The sequence below is a fragment of the Notolepis coatsorum genome (assembly GCF_963971535.1).
Source record: "Notolepis coatsorum genome assembly, contig: SUPER_15_unloc_1, whole genome shotgun sequence".
Lineage (NCBI taxonomy): Eukaryota > Metazoa > Chordata > Actinopteri > Aulopiformes > Paralepididae > Notolepis > Notolepis coatsorum.
The window spans coordinates 3,059,180-3,076,163 of NW_028174866.1; the positions used below are offsets into that span (position 1 = coordinate 3,059,180).

Genomic DNA, 16,984 nt, shown 5'->3' on the forward strand with positions numbered 1-16,984 from the left:
TCAGTGGTTCTAGGCTAGTCATTCAAAAGAGAATATAACAGCATTTATGATAAAGGAAAAAGATATTTGTTTAATAAACACAGCTGATATTGCAAAAGCAAAGACACAACTGATGTCCCTCTCGCACTGAAGTTAAGCAGCGGACGACTCCGAGACTGAGCTTCAGTGGAGCCCGACTGGAGCCCGAACAGATCTGAGAACAGATCTGAGAACTCACCACGGTCATGTGGTGCAGCATGCGGCCGTCGACGCGGCCCTCGTCAAACTGACTCTTGTACTGCGGCAGTCCGATGTCGTCCAACCACCCTGAGGAGGCAACGACGACAGTTCATCCATTAAATCAGGCCAATCTGTCTGATCAAGAACTGCTAGCAAAGCAAATTCAAAGCAATTTATTCCATTCAGTAGAATAAACATTCGTTTATTTCTCCTCATGGTGGTAAAAGATAGTATTACAAGTCCTGGTCACTCACTGGTCACCCAGTTATGGTCCAGTTGGCCCTTGAGGTCCGTCTCCTCCGAGCCCAGAGACTGCAGGGCCAACAGGAGCTTCTTCTTGTGGAGAGGCTGCTTGATGCCAAGCTCCTGGTGGGAGGGTTAGGGTTAACATGGGGTTAACATGGGGTTAATATAGGGTTAATATAGGGTTAATATAGGGTTAACACAGAGGAACACAGAGGAACACAGAGGAGGAACACAGAGGAACACAGAGGAACACAGAGGAGGAACACAGAGGAACACAGAGGAGGAACACAGAGGAACACAGAGGAACACAGAGGAGGAACACAGAGGAACACAGAGGAACACAGAGGAACACAGAGGAACACAGAGGAGGAACACAGAGGAACACAGAGGAACACAGAGGAACACAGAGGAGGAACACAGAGGAACACAGAGGAACACAGAGGAACACAGAGGAGGAACACAGAGGAACACAGAGGAACACAGAGGAACACAGAGGAGGAACACAGAGGAACACAGAGGAACACAGAGGAACACAGAGGAACAGAGAGAGGAACACAGAAGAACACAGAGGAACACAGAGGAACACAGAGGAGGAACACAGAGGAACACAGAGGAACACAGAGGAGGAACACAGAGGAACACAGAGGAACAGAGAGGAACACAGAGGAACACAGAGGAACACAGAGGAGGAACACAGAGGAACACAGAGGAACAGAGAGGAACACAGAGGAACACAGAGGAACACAGAGGAACACAGAGGAGGAACACAGAGGAACACAGAGGAACAGAGAGGAACACAGAGGAACACAGAGGAGGAACACAGAGGAGGAACACAGAGGAACACAGAGGAACACAGAGGAGGAACACAGAGGAACACAGAGGAACACAGAGAGGAACACAGAGGAACACAGAGGAACACAGAGGAGGAACACAGAGGAACACAGAGGAACACAGAGGAACACAGAGGAACACAGAGGAACACAGAGGAACACAGAGGAACACAGAGGAGGAACACAGAGGAACACAGAGGAGGAACACAGAGGAGGAACACAGAGGAACATAGAGGAGGAACACAGAGGAACACAGAGGAACATAGAGGAACACAGAGGAACACAGAGGAACACAGAGGAACACAGAGGAACACAGAGGAACACAGAGGAACACAGAGGAACACAGAGGAACACAGGAGGAACACAGAGGAACACAGAGGAGGAACACAGAGGAACACAGAGGAACACAGAGGAGGAACACAGAGGAACACAGAGGAACACAGAGGAGGAACACAGAGGAACACAGAGGAACACAGAGGAACACAGAGGAACACAGAGGAGGAACACAGAGGAACACAGAGGAGGAACACAGAGGAACACAGAGGAACACAGAGGAACACAGAGGAACACAGAGGAGGAACACAGAGGAACACAGAGGAACACAGAGGAGGAACACAGAGGAACACAGAGGAACACAGAGGAACACAGAGGAACACAGAGGAACACAGAGGAGGAACACAGAGGAACACAGAGGAACACAGAGGAACACAGAGGAACACAGAGGAACACAGAGGAGGAACACAGAGGAGGAACACAGAGGAGGAACACAGAGGAGGAACACAGAGGAGGAACACAGAGGAACACAGAGGAACACAGAGGAGGAACACAGAGGAACACAGAGGAACACAGAGGAACACAGAGGAACACAGAGGAACACAGAGGAACACAGAGGAACACAGAGGAACACAGAGGAACACAGAGGAACACAGAGGAGGAACACAGAGGAACACAGAGGAACACAGAGGAACACAGAGGAACACAGAGGAACACAGAGGAACACAGAGGAGGAACACAGAGGAGGAACACAGAGGAACACAGAGGAGGAACACAGAGGAACACAGAGGAACACAGAGGAACACAGAGGAACACAGAGGAACACAGAGGAACACAGAGGAACACAGAGGAACACAGAGGAACACAGAGGAACACAGAGGAGGAACACAGAGGAACACAGAGGAACACAGAGGAACACAGAGGAGGAACACAGAGGAGGAACACAGAGGAACACAGAGGAACACAGAGGAGGAACACAGAGGAGGAACACAGAGGAACACAGAGGAACACAGAGGAGGAACACAGAGGAACACAGAGGAACACAGAGGAACACAGAGGAACACAGAGGAACACAGAGGAGGAACACAGAGGAACACAGAGGAACACAGAGGAGGAACACAGAGGAGGAACACAGAGGAACACAGAGGAGGAACACAGAGGAGGAACACAGAGGAACACAGAGGAGGAACACAGAGGAGGAACACAGAGGAACACAGAGGAGGAACACAGAGGAACACAGAGGAACACAGAGGAACACAGAGGAACACAGAGGAACACAGAGGAACACAGAGGAACACAGAGGAACACAGAGGAACACAGAGGAGGAACACAGAGGAACACAGAGGAACACAGAGGAGGAACACAGAGGAACACAGAGGAACACAGAGGAACACAGAGGAACACAGAGGAACACAGAGGAGGAACACAGAGGAGGAACACAGAGGAGGAACACAGAGGAACACAGAGGAACACAGAGGAGGAACACAGAGGAACACAGAGGAACACAGAGGAACACAGAGGAGGAACACAGAGGAACACAGAGGAGGAACACAGAGGAACACAGAGAGGAACACAGAGGAACACAGAGGAACACAGAGGAGGAACACAGAGGAACACAGAGGAACACAGAGGAACACAGAGGAACAGAGAGAGGAACACAGAGGAACACAGAGGAACACAGAGGAGGAACACAGAGGAACACAGAGGAACACAGAGGAACACAGAGGAACACAGAGGAACACAGAGGAACACAGAGGAACACAGAGGAACACAGAGGAACACAGAGGAACACAAAGGAACACAGAGAGGAACACAGAGGAACACAGAGGAACACAGAGGAACACAGAGGAACACAGAGGAACACAGAGGAGGAACACAGAGGAACACAGAGGAACACAGAGGAGGAACACAGAGGAGGAACACAGAGGAACATAGAGGAGGAACACAGAGGAGGAACACAGAGGAACACAGAGGAACATAGAGGAACACAGAGGAACACAGAGGAACACAGAGGAACACAGAGGAACACAGAGGAACACAGAGGAACACAGAGGAACACAGAGGAACACAGGAGGAACACAGAGGAACACAGAGGAGGAACACAGAGGAACACAGAGGAACACAGAGGAGGAACACAGAGGAACACAGAGGAACACAGAGGAGGAACACAGAGGAACACAGAGGAACACAGAGGAACACAGAGGAACACAGAGGAGGAACACAGAGGAACACAGAGGAGGAACACAGAGGAACACAGAGGAACACAGAGGAACACAGAGGAACACAGAGGAGGAACACAGAGGAACACAGAGGAACACAGAGGAGGAACACAGAGGAACACAGAGGAACACAGAGGAACACAGAGGAACACAGAGGAACACAGAGGAACACAGAGGAACACAGAGGAACACAGAGGAACACAGAGGAGGAACACAGAGGAGGAACACAGAGGAACACAGAGGAGGAACACAGAGGAGGAACACAGAGGAGGAACACAGAGGAGGAACACAGAGGAACACAGAGGAACACAGAGGAACACAGAGGAACACAGAGGAACACAGAGGAGGAACACAGAGGAGGAACACAGAGGAGGAACACAGAGGAGGAACACAGAGGAGGAACACAGAGGAACACAGAGGAACACAGAGGAGGAACACAGAGGAACACAGAGGAACACAGAGGAACACAGAGGAACACAGAGGAACACAGAGGAACACAGAGGAACACAGAGGAACACAGAGGAACACAGAGGAGGAACACAGAGGAACACAGAGGAACACAGAGGAGGAACACAGAGGAACACAGAGGAACACAGAGGAACACAGAGGAACACAGAGGAACACAGAGGAACACAGAGGAGGAACACAGAGGAGGAACACAGAGGAACACAGAGGAGGAACACAGAGGAACACAGAGGAACACAGGAGGAACACAGAGGAACACAGAGGAACACAGAGGAACACAGAGGAACACAGAGGAACACAGAGGAACACAGAGGAACACAGAGGAACACAGAGGAGGAACACAGAGGAACACAGAGGAACACAGAGGAACACAGAGGAGGAACACAGAGGAGGAACACAGAGGAGGAACACAGAGGAACACAGAGGAACACAGAGGAGGAACACAGAGGAACACAGAGGAACACAGAGGAACACAGAGGAACACAGAGGAACACAGAGGAGGAACACAGAGGAACACAGAGGAACACAGAGGAGGAACACAGAGGAGGAACACAGAGGAACACAGAGGAGGAACACAGAGGAGGAACACAGAGGAACACAGAGGAGGAACACAGAGGAGGAACACAGAGGAACACAGAGGAGGAACACAGAGGAACACAGAGGAACACAGAGGAACACAGAGGAACACAGAGGAACACAGAGGAACACAGAGGAACACAGAGGAACACAGAGGAACACAGAGGAGGAACACAGAGGAACACAGAGGAACACAGAGGAGGAACACAGAGGAACACAGAGGAACACAGAGGAACACAGAGGAACACAGAGGAACACAGAGGAGGAACACAGAGGAGGAACACAGAGGAGGAACACAGAGGAACACAGAGGAACACAGAGGAGGAACACAGAGGAACACAGAGGAACACAGAGGAACACAGAGGAGGAACACAGAGGAACACAGAGGAGGAACACAGAGGAGGAACACAGAGGAACACAGAGGAACACAGAGGAACACAGAGGAGGAACACAGAGGAACACAGAGGAACACAGAGGAACACAGAGGAACAGAGAGAGGAACACAGAGGAACACAGAGGAACACAGAGGAGGAACACAGAGGAACACAGAGGAACACAGAGGAACACAGAGGAACACAGAGGAACACAGAGGAACACAGAGGAACACAGAGGAACACAGAGGAGGAACACAGAGGAACACAGAGGAACACAGAGGAACACAGAGGAGGAACACAGAGGAGGAACACAGAGGAACACAGAGGAACACAGAGGAACACAGAGGAACACAGAGGAACACAGAGGAACACAGAGGAACACAGAGGAACACAGAGAGGAACACAGAGGAACACAGAGGAGGAACACAGAGGAACACAGAGGAACACAGAGGAACACAGAGGAACACAGAGGAGGAACACAGAGGAACACAGAGGAACATAGAGGAACACAGAGGAGGAACACAGAGGAACACAGAGGAGGAACACAGAGGAACACAGAGGAACACAGAGGAACACAGAGGAGGAACACAGAGGAACACAGAGGAACAGAGAGGAACACAGAGGAACACAGAGGAACACAGAGGAACACAGAGGAACACAGAGGAACACAGAGGAGGAACACAGAGGAACACAGAGGAACACAGAGGAGGAACACAGAGGAACACAGAGGAACACAGAGGAGGAACACAGAGGAACACAGAGGAACACAGAGGAGGAACACAGAGGAACACAGAGGAACACAGAGGAACAGAGAGGAACAGAGAGGAACACAGAGGAACACAGAGGAACACAGAGGAACACAGAGGAACACAGAGGAACACAGAGGAGGAACACAGAGGAACACAGAGGAACACAGAGGAGGAACACAGAGGAACACAGAGGAACACAGAGGAACACAGAGGAACACAGAGGAGGAACACAGAGGAGGAACACAGAGGAACACAGAGGAACACAGAGGAACACAGAGGAACACAGAGGAGGAACACAGAGGAGGAACACAGAGGAACACAGAGGAACACAGAGGAGGAACACAGAGGAACACAGAGGAACACAGAGGAACACAGAGGAACACAGAGGAACACAGAGGAACACAGAGGAACACAGAGGAACACAGAGGAGGAACACAGAGGAACACAGAGGAGGAACACAGAGGAACACAGAGGAACACAGAGGAGGAACACAGAGGAACACAGAGGAACACAGAGGAACACAGAGGAACACAGAGGAACACAGAGGAACACAGAGGAACACAGAGGAACACAGAGGAACACAGAGGAGGAACACAGAGGAACACAGAGGAACACAGAGGAGGAACACAGAGGAGGAACACAGAGGAACACAGAGGAACACAGAGGAGGAACACAGAGGAGGAACACAGAGGAGGAACACAGAGGAGGAACACAGAGGAACACAGAGGAACACAGAGGAACACAGAGGAGGAACACAGAGGAACACAGAGGAACACAGAGGAACACAGAGGAGGAACACAGAGGAGGAACACAGAGGAACACAGAGGAACACAGAGGAGGAACACAGAGGAGGAACACAGAGGAACACAGAGGAACACAGAGGAACATATTATGTTGTCTCTTCAACAATCATCAATAGTCTCTTCCTACCTTTGTATTTAAGACTGTGTTTGGTGGGTGGAGCCACAGAGTGTGTTTGGTGGGTGGAGCCACAGAGTGTGTTTGGTGGGTGGAGCCACACAGTGTGTTTGGTGGGTGGAGCCACAGAGTGTGTTTGGTGGGCGGAGCCACACACTGTGTTTGGTGGGTGGAGCCACAGAGTGTGTTTGGTGGGTGGAGCCACACAGTGTGTTTGGTGGGTGGAGCCACACAGTGTGTTTGGTGGGTGGAGCCACACAGTGTGTTTGGTGGGTGGAGCCACAGAGTGTGTTTGGTGGGTGGAGCCACAGAGTGTGTTTGGTGGGTGGAGCCACAGAGTGTGTTTGGTGGGTGGAGCCACAGAGTGTGTTTGGTGGGTGGAGCCACAGAGTGTTTGGTGGGTGGAGCCACACAGAGTTTGTAATGAATCATTCCCTTCCCTGCCTCATGGAGTGTTTGCACGGTGGTCTCTCTCTCTCTCTCGATTCGGGAGCAGCTGTAGCGCGCGGCACAGTGTGTATGTGCGCTCTGTCTATCTGATTCTCTCTCTCTCTCTCTCTCTCTCTCTCTCGCTCGCTCTGTCAAACCCCGTTTGGTGCGCTACAACCACAGAGCCAATCGGATCACTATCCGCTCCATCCTCGCCTCATTACGTCACGATGCGAGTCAAATCAGAATGACCTAATTAAATCGAGCAGGAAATGGTCTGAGCTGAATGAGAGCAATCCGCCAATATGGTATTTAGACACAAGAACACATCGATACTAACTCCTATTACTATAATACAATGCTAGAGACTCAAAAAAGACATTTATAATGCATGTCACCTTTAAATGCCCAAAGAGTAAACATGCTGGAGTAATACCTTCTCCAGGTCGTGTTGTGAAGCCTGCAGCAGAGTGTGTCCCGAGCGGATCCAGCCCTGGCCGTGGGCCACGTAGCCCCCCAGGCCCTGCTGCGTCAGCCAGCCACACACCTCCTCCCGGCTCCACCGGGCGAAGGGCACCTCCGCAGTACTGTGGGAGACCAGAGGGGGAGACAGAGAGTCAGGTGCACCTCCGCAGTACTGTGGGAGACCAGAGGGGGAGACAGAGAGTCAGGTGCACCTCCGCAGTACTGTGGGAGACCAGAGGGGGAGACAGAGAGTCAGGTGCACCTCTGCAGTACTGTGGGAGACCAGAGGGGGAGAGAGAGTCAGGTGCACCTCCGCAGTACTGTGGGAGACCAGAGGGGGAGAGAGAGAGTCAGGTGCACCTCCGCAGTACTGTGGGAGACCAGAGGGGGAGCGAGAGAGTCAGGTGATACCTCCGCAGTACTGTGGGAGACCAGAGGGGGAGCGAGAGAGTCAGGTGCACCTCCGCAGTACTGTGGGAGACCAGAGGGGGAGAGAGAGAGTCAGGTGATACCTCCGCAGTACTGTGGGAGACCAGAGGGGGAGACAGAGAGTCAGGTGCACCTCCGCAGTACTGTGGGAGACCAGAGGGGGAGAGAGAGAGTCAGGTGATACCTCCGCAGTACTGTGGGAGACCAGAGGGGGAGAGAGAGAGTCAGGTGATACCTCCGCAGTACTGTGGGAGACCAGAGGGGGAGACAGAGAGTCAGGTGCACCTCCGCAGTACTGTGGGAGACCAGAGGGGGAGAGAGAGAGTCAGGTGATACCTCCGCAGTACTGTGGGAGACCAGAGGGGGAGAGAGAGAGTCAGGTGATACCTCCGCAGTACTGTGGGAGACCAGAGGGGGAGACAGAGAGTCAGGTGCACCTCCGCAGTACTGTGGGAGACCAGAGGGGGAGACAGAGAGTCAGGTGCACCTCCGCAGTACTGTGGGAGACCAGAGGGGGAGACAGAGAGTCAGGTGATACCTCCGCAGTACTGTGGGAGACCAGAGGGGGAGACAGAGAGTCAGGTGATACCTCCGCAGTACTGTGGGAGACCAGAGGGGGAGAGAGAGAGTCAGGTGATACCTCCGCAGTACTGTGGGAGACCAGAGGGGGAAAGAGAGAGTCAGGTGCACCTCCGCAGTACTGTGGGAGACCAGAGGGGGAGAGAGAGAGTCAGGTGCACCTCCGCAGTACTGTGGGAGACCAGAGGGGGAGACAGAGAGTCAGGTGCACCTCCGCAGTACTGTGGGAGACCAGAGGGGGAGCGAGAGAGTCAGGTGCACCTCCGCAGTACTGTGGGAGACCAGAGGGGGAGAGAGAGAGTCAGGTGATACCTCCGCAGTACTGTGGGAGACCAGAGGGGGAGAGAGAGAGTCAGGTGATACCTCTGCAGTACTGTGGGAGACCAGAGGGGGAGAGAGAGAGTCAGGTGATACCTCCGCAGTACTGTGGGAGACCAGAGGGGGAGAGAGAGTCAGGTGCACCTCTGCAGTACTGTGGGAGACCAGAGGGGGAGAGAGAGAGTCAGGTGCACCTCCGCAGTACTGTGGGAGACCAGAGGGGGAGCGAGAGAGTCAGGTGCACCTCCGCAGTACTGTGGGAGACCAGAGGGGGAGAGAGAGTCAGGTGATACCTCCGCAGTACTGTGGGAGACCAGAGGGGGAGAGAGAGAGTCAGGTGATACCTCCGCAGTACTGTGGGAGACCAGAGGGGGAGACAGAGAGTCAGGTGATACCTCAACATGCAACACATTATACAGACCCTCATCTGCACCTTTTTTTACACCGTTAATGTATCATATTTTTATATTCAGTTAATTATATTGCATACCGTTTATTTTTCTAAACGGTTCTCCTTTTTTTTCATACCTGTACCCCCCCCCCCCCCCCCCCACATGCTATGACACCCACATTTCCACAAAGGTATCGATAAAGGAATATCTCATCTTATCAAAAAGCAACAGTCCTTTTGAAAACCTTTTTCTAAAACAAATTTAAGTTTCTATTTAAATGTTGGATTAGTCAAACAAAAACTGAGCTGAATGAGAGCAATCCGCCAATATGGTATTTAGACACAAAAACACTTCAATATAAACAATACAGCCACTTGTCTGCACCAAATTCTCATCTATTTATCATAGAAATTCACCATTGTTGATTATTATTGAAAGAAGAAGAAGAAGAAAAAGAAGAGAAATCACAAAAATAATTACCTCTTTGTATTCCTCTAAAGAAATCCAATCCCAGAAGAATAAGAAGAACTCTTTGTGAGTTGCGTCACTCTGCACTCGACAACGACAACAAAAGTTCTCCCAATGCAATAACATGTTTAGTACCCCTCCCCCCACCATCTGTATGAACACTGCAAATACGCCAGCACTTTAGGATGTCAATCAAATCGACACAAAATTATCCCAGACCTGCAAAAAAATTCCCTTTATCATCAATTCAAAAGGAGCATTATCAATCATCAGCTTAACCCGGTCAGTATTCTAGTAGAGTCTGACTCGACACCATTACTCAGTAGCAATCATTTATATATTTTATATCCAGTTTAAAATCACCTGTACATTTCTATTGCACTTTACCATTACATTTACACTCTGGTTAGATGCCACACTTATTTTCATTGTACTGTACTTGTGCTGTATAATGTAAATACATTTTAATCTCTTCCAGTGGCGAAGAATAATGAACCTTTGGGAATCTTGCGGTAGTTGGTTTCTCCTGCAGCACACATCCTCTACAGTGGAACACCTAGAGGACTTAAAGAGAACTACATCCTCTACAGTGGAACACCAAGAGGACTTAAAGAGAACTACATCCTCTACAGTGGAACACCAAGAGGACTTAAAGAGAACTACATCCTCTACAGTGGACCACCTAGAGGACTTAAAGAGAACTACATCCTCTACAGTGGAACACCAAGAGGACTTAAAGAGAACTACATCCTCTACAGTGGACCACCTAGAGGACTTAAAGAGAACTGCATCCTCTACAGTGGACCACCTAGAGGACTTAAAGAGAACTACATCCTCTACAGTGGAACACCAAGAGGACTTAAAGAGAACTACATCCTCTACAGTGGACCACCTAGAGGACTTAAAGAGAACTACATCCTCTACAGTGGACCACCTAGAGGACTTAAAGAGAACTACATCCTCTACAGTGGACCACCTAGAGGACTTAAAGAGAACTGCATCCTCTACAGTGGACCACCTAGAGGACTTAAAGAGAACTACATCCTCTACAGTGGAACACATAGAGGACTTAAAGAGAACTGCATCCTCTACAGTGGAACACCTAGAGGACTTAAAGAGAACTACATCCTCTACAGTGGAACACCTAGAGGACTTAAAGAGAACTGCATCCTCTACAGTGGAACACCTAGAGGACTTAAAGAGAACTACATCCTCTACAGTGGAACACCTAGAGGACTTAAAGAGAACTACATCCTCTACAGTGGAACACCTAGAGGACTTAAAGAGAACTACATCCTCTACAGTGGAACACCTAGAGCAGTGATTCCCAACCTGGGGTCCGCGGACCCCCTGGGGGTCCGCCAGGGGGCCCGCCAGACCACAGATGATTTGAGGTCTTTTTTTCTATTTTTTTTTATTTATTTTTTCAGAGAAATATTTAATTAGCATATTTTTATCATCAGAAGCATGAATAGTCTCTCCACTACAATAAAAAAATAAAGATAAATAAATAAACATCTAGACATGATTTTTGAACGTTAACAGTAGGCTACCGGGTAGCCGCTAAAACGCGAATCAGTTGACTGTATCACTTTCCGTAGCTAGCCTAGCACGCTAGTTAACTTTCTCGGCTCGTCTGCAGTCAGCCGCCAGAGGTGAAAATGTGTGACAAACGAAAAGGAGATGACGGCAGCTCATCTGCAAAAAAATTTAGGACCTACAGCAATCGCGAAAATTACATCACCATGGGCTTCACTGAGGGACCAGACAAACGACCTGAGTGTGTGATTTGTGGAGAAAAGTTGGCAAACTCGAGCCTGAAGCCCAGCAAGCTGAAGAGACATGAGGCGTCTAAGCACCCAGAAACCGTTGGGAAGGATCCAGACTTTTTTTGGAGGAAAGAACAGTCTCTCAAGGCGAACAAGCCTGTTGATGTTAGAGTAGCGTGGAGCAGGGGTGGCAGTGATTTACAGAAGGCTACCGAAGCCTCCTTTGAGTGTTCGCTTTTAATTGCAAAAGCAAAGAAACCGCACAATATTGGCGAGCAGCTCATCAAACCAGCCTGCATCAAAATGGTTTAGAAACTGTGCGGCCCACAGGTGGCGGATAAACTAAAATCAGTACCACTCTCGAACAATGTAGTGAAAGACCGAATTGATAAGATGTCAAGTGATTGCGAGCAGCAGCTGTCAGAAAAGCTTAGAAAGGGTCCATTTGCCATTCAACTTGATGAAACTACAACTGTCGCAGACAAGGCTGTGCTCATCGTTTATGTGCAGTATATCGAAAATGAGGATCTGAAGCAGGACATTCTCATGTCAGTCAACCTTACTACCACCACTCGAGGTGAGGATATTTTTACTGCAGTGGATTCTTACTTCATTCAACATAAATGCAAACCGTTCACCATTAGGGCCTGATTTGAGAGGATGAATACAGGATTTGAATATTGGCCAACATTTTGAAATACATATGGTGCAAGATGAGATTTGTTGATTGAAGGCACAAGTCAAAGGGTCTAATTATGATGCATATGCCTGTGTATAAGCAGTTTGTTATTAAAATGACAAAAAAAAGTATTAAAATGAAAAAAAAAGTATTTTATGGTATTTTATTAGGAGGGGGGTCCAGGAATTTCATCAGAGATGTTTGGGGGTCCCTGGGTGAAAAAAGGTTGGGAACCCCTGACCTAGAGGACTTAAAGAGAACTGCATCCTCTACAGTGGAACACCTAGAGGACTTAAAGAGAACTACATCCTCTACAGTGGAACACATAGAGGACTTAAAGAGAACTACATCCTCTACAGTGGAACACCTAGAGGACTTAAAGAGAACTACATCCTCTACAGTGGAACACCTAGAGGACTTAAAGAGAACTGGGTGCGATGCATCTCTTGTGACCGATACCTACTTGGCGCCATGCTTTAGGTCACGTGACCATCCGAGGCGCGGCCCAGCCGTGGCTCTGACTCCGCCCCTCGTGAACTCCGTCTCCGACTCGTCATCAAGGTTGAAGGAGGTGGAGTGACTTCTCTTCATCCTGCAAAGAGGTGAACGTCATCAGCACAGCAGCTAAATCACTCATTACCTCGGAGATTAGACAACCTGTAAGGTCGCCCAATTAATCAATCAATACAGACCGTATTAATTCATGTTGTTTCTTTTTCAAATGTAGCCAAGAGTAAAGACCTTACCCCTATCAAAACAGCAGTCAAAGTGTATATTTTCAGCACTACGTTTGTTTACCGATGTTTTTAAGATTTACCGAAAATAAGAATTGATCGGAAAAAATGCTAATTCTATCTCTCTTTTATTGTAAAACCGTGAGGAAATAACTACATCCAGATTTAACACTGTCATTGGAAAGAGGAGCTTTCTCCCTATCCATAGATGTATGATTTGGCCATAATAAGGTCAAGGTCAATTTTGAATTTATAATTCAAATGGATTATAATGTATTACTGTATCTACAAATCCTTCTGTTTAATCTTGCCTTTATTAATTTGCTTAGATTCTTTGTACACTTGGTCTCAAGAACGTGGTGAATGAGGTCAGTGAGCGAGCTCGGTGGTTGCACAATTGTAACATGGTGTTATTCACCGGCAAAGATGCAAAAGAAATTCATAATTTATATTCTCCTTTGTTTCATCACAATTTACTCAAGCCTAGTAACAGACACAATATTTTTGACACTAGGAATACATACCCCCAGGTCCCTTGATCAGTGGTTCTCAACCTTTTACACCAAGTACCACCTGAGAACGTAGCTGGCTCTCCAAGTACCACCATATGATCGACAATAAAATACAGTCTATTCAGCTATGCACAGTTCACGCAGGAGGCAAATGTATTCCTAATAAGGCTGAGCCCGAACGTTCGAACGTTCGTTCGTTACGCTGACATTCGGACTTTAATTAATAGGTTCGAACGTTCGGTGAAAAAAAAATAAAGGATGCGCACGGGGTTGAGGTGATGTGAATGCGAGGCGCTCGGCTCAACCAGTATGGTCTGCCGGGCTGCAGCGGGATACTATTTCTCAACCAGAGCTCTATTTTGATTGACAGGCGATTCTGCCAATTACGTCACACCGCTTGCACCCGCCTCTGCTGTTACCACCAATCGGCAAGCCTCAACAGACTTACCGTAGCTACCGGGGAGCCGTAGTTAGCTCCCCGCCGAGGAAGTAATCGGTAACAAGGTTTCCGTAGGTGAACCTGCAGACGGATCATTAATGAATACCATCCTTTTTCGGCCACGGAGCGCGAGCTTCATGGCGGGAGGTGGTTGCGTTGGAAACAACAGCAGGCGCACGGTGGACAGACCCGTCCACCGTCTACCTCGGAACGGTGGTAGGGTGGACGGGCGGCAGGCGTGTTGGGAGCCCGGCCGTTCCGAGGTAGACGGTGGACGGGTCTGTTGAGCCGAGGCGTGCGCCTCTCCTCCCGGCTCCCCTCCCCGTCGACCAAGAGTGAATACCTGTTATTGAACGTGTAACACTAACTATATAACGTTAATGCCACAACACTAATGCATTTGTTTATCTAGCCCCTTACGTGACTGCAAGGGCTATTGTTTATCACTTTGATTCAGTAGCTTGTTTATTTTCTTCTGAGTGCTTTGTTTAATTACATGTTTACATGAACAGCCACCACTGTAAACAACATGTTTTTCACCAATAGACTATGCAATGCCGCCCTCCGTAGGATCTATAATAATACAATAAAAAAAAAAATTATTATTAAAAAAATGAAAAAAAAATGTTATTAAAAAAAATGTTTATTAAAAATTTTTAAAAAACGAACGTTCGAACGTTCGTTCGATAAACCCTGGCGAACGTTCGAACCCTAAAAACAGGGTTCGGGCTCAGCCTTAATTCCTAATAGCATTATTTATTGTTAACTTTTGTCAGACACAATGTACATGTACAAAGGGGTAGCACTAGAACTAGCAAACGCTTCCACACAACTCATACAATGCAAGGGGCATTGAGAACATAATAACTAACATTCTCACATAGCAAGTGAGAAAATTAAGTCTCTCTCTCTCTCTATAGCCTAGTCCACTTTCTAAGTGGGGGTCCCCCACCAGGAATTATTTTGTTACATAGACTTAATTTCCTGCATTCTGGTGCAGGAATTTTTAAATGTTCACCCTTTAAATGCCAGTGTTTGTGATGGGCATCACAAATTATTGTAAAAAGAAAAAAGAAAAAAAAACATATTCAATACATTTTCGAATTGTAACCCTTTAAATGCCAGTTTGTGTGATGGCATCACAAATTATTGTTAAAAAAACACAAAGTAAAATATTTTCAATACATCAAATGCAAAGTAAATTTTTCTGGGGGGGATTATTACAGGCTAGGCATGTGTCAATGATTAGCAACAACACAGATTTGGATGGATTTTTAGTTTTTTTGTAATGTCAGATTTAACAACAACTCTTTTCAGAATATTATTTAATTTTTTATCTGACATTACAAAAAATCTAAAAATTAAAAATGTTATGATCAGGGCTGAAGTTGAATAAAAGATGTATGACTGTTTAGACTGCATTACTCTCTGTCACAGTGATCTCCTGGTTGGTCCCCACCTAGGTTATACTTTCTAGAATGGAAAAAAGGTGAAACAAATGATAGGCTATGTTAACAAGTTGTCAGAGTGTCCCATGTATAATTTATATGCAAATTAAGGACGCAATTATCAAAAAAATTGCACACAAAAAAACAGTTTCATGATTCTCAGCCAATATTGCAGATAACTGAACAAATGAGGTGTCTAGACCCATGTTTTGAGGGTCAAAGATCACAATAACACTATCCCTAGAGTGATCACATGTTTCTATGTAATTTTGCCCATGCAAATCTGTGCCGTCAATACAAAATAATCACATTTTTACTAATTAGTTGAGTAGGAAAGCGGATACTATCATGCACCCCCTGGAAATATATTGTTAACCAGTGTTTCTAGATATATAGAAATAAAAATATAGGCTATGTTAGAAATATGTCCCATGTATCATTTATATGCAAATTAACCCATTCTCTGCCACGCTTATATCCATCGCTGTTTGATCTCTGCCAGTACTGTAAGGGTGTGTTCACACCTGAAAGTCCGGGGATAGTCCGGACTATCCGTGGATAGTCCGGACTTTCTGGTGGACCAAATGTGAAAATTATACATTGTTTGATTTTGGTCTGCGTTCACACTACCCTGTTTGGTGCGAATCTAATTTGTAAACAAAGGACATGCTGTCGCCAAGTCGTTCATCTATTGGACTAGCACTCACAAACGTAAACAGTTGCAGACAGCGTATTGACACACCTTGCCCACACGCCGACTGTTTAGATTTGTCTAGCTGTCACTCTCATGCCTGGTTGCTATGCTTGTTGCTATGCCTGTCACAAGTGACGTATTAACATTCGCGGGTTTAGCGCAAGGGAAAGAGCGCCAAATCATTTCTTTCTTCTTTCACATTCACCATATTGACAGCAACAATATGGAGCCACATCGCCGTTTGCGATTGCCTTCATGGCATTTATTATTCTGTTATGGTGTGCCTGCCAAATACAAGCAGTAGAGGCAGAGTATGAGGAAGCAAGACGTGGGATTGATGTTGCGTTGCTGCACATCATTCAGAGGAGACGTCGCAGAGATGACCACCAAAGGTAACCGCCCAAATGTCTAGAAGAGCCTTCACCTCGTCGTTACCCCACGTTGATCCTCGACTCATTGCAGTCTTTCTTTATTTCTTTTTTTTGCCGCTGTGAGATACAGACAGGTCTGTGTAAGGCTGCTAATGTGAGGATGAAGTTATTAGGTGGAGTTGCGCCTGCGCGCTCTTTGGGGAAGAGAGAGAGGAAGAGAGAGACTGTCCGCGCGCCTGTCATTCATTTGAGTTGGGTTGCGCGCAAGCTGTCACTTGGCGCTGTCAAGTTGGGTCGCGCGACCGCCGCCACTAGGCACCTGTCACTCATTTGCTCTAGATTAGATACTATATAAAGTTCGTTTTGCGTTCACACCAACAGCAAACGAA

At 47.7% G+C, this 16,984-nt stretch overlaps 1 protein-coding gene across 2 annotated transcripts in view; it reads right to left on the reverse strand.

The window, feature by feature from the left end:
- The window catches only part of LOC311242255 (liprin-beta-1-like), a 117,351-nt gene that overhangs the window by 21,829 nt on the left and 78,538 nt on the right, over nt 1–16,984 (reverse strand). For both annotated transcript variants that reach the window (XM_084338454.1, XM_084338453.1), the window contains 4 exons: nt 12,861–12,989; nt 7,735–7,885; nt 474–585; nt 218–306 (listed from right to left, as the gene is read on the reverse strand). In XM_084338454.1, coding sequence (XP_084194580.1) covers nt 218–306; nt 474–585; nt 7,735–7,885; nt 12,861–12,989 — 481 coding nt within the window. The remainder of the gene's footprint in view (nt 1–217; nt 307–473; nt 586–7,734; nt 7,886–12,860; nt 12,990–16,984) is intronic.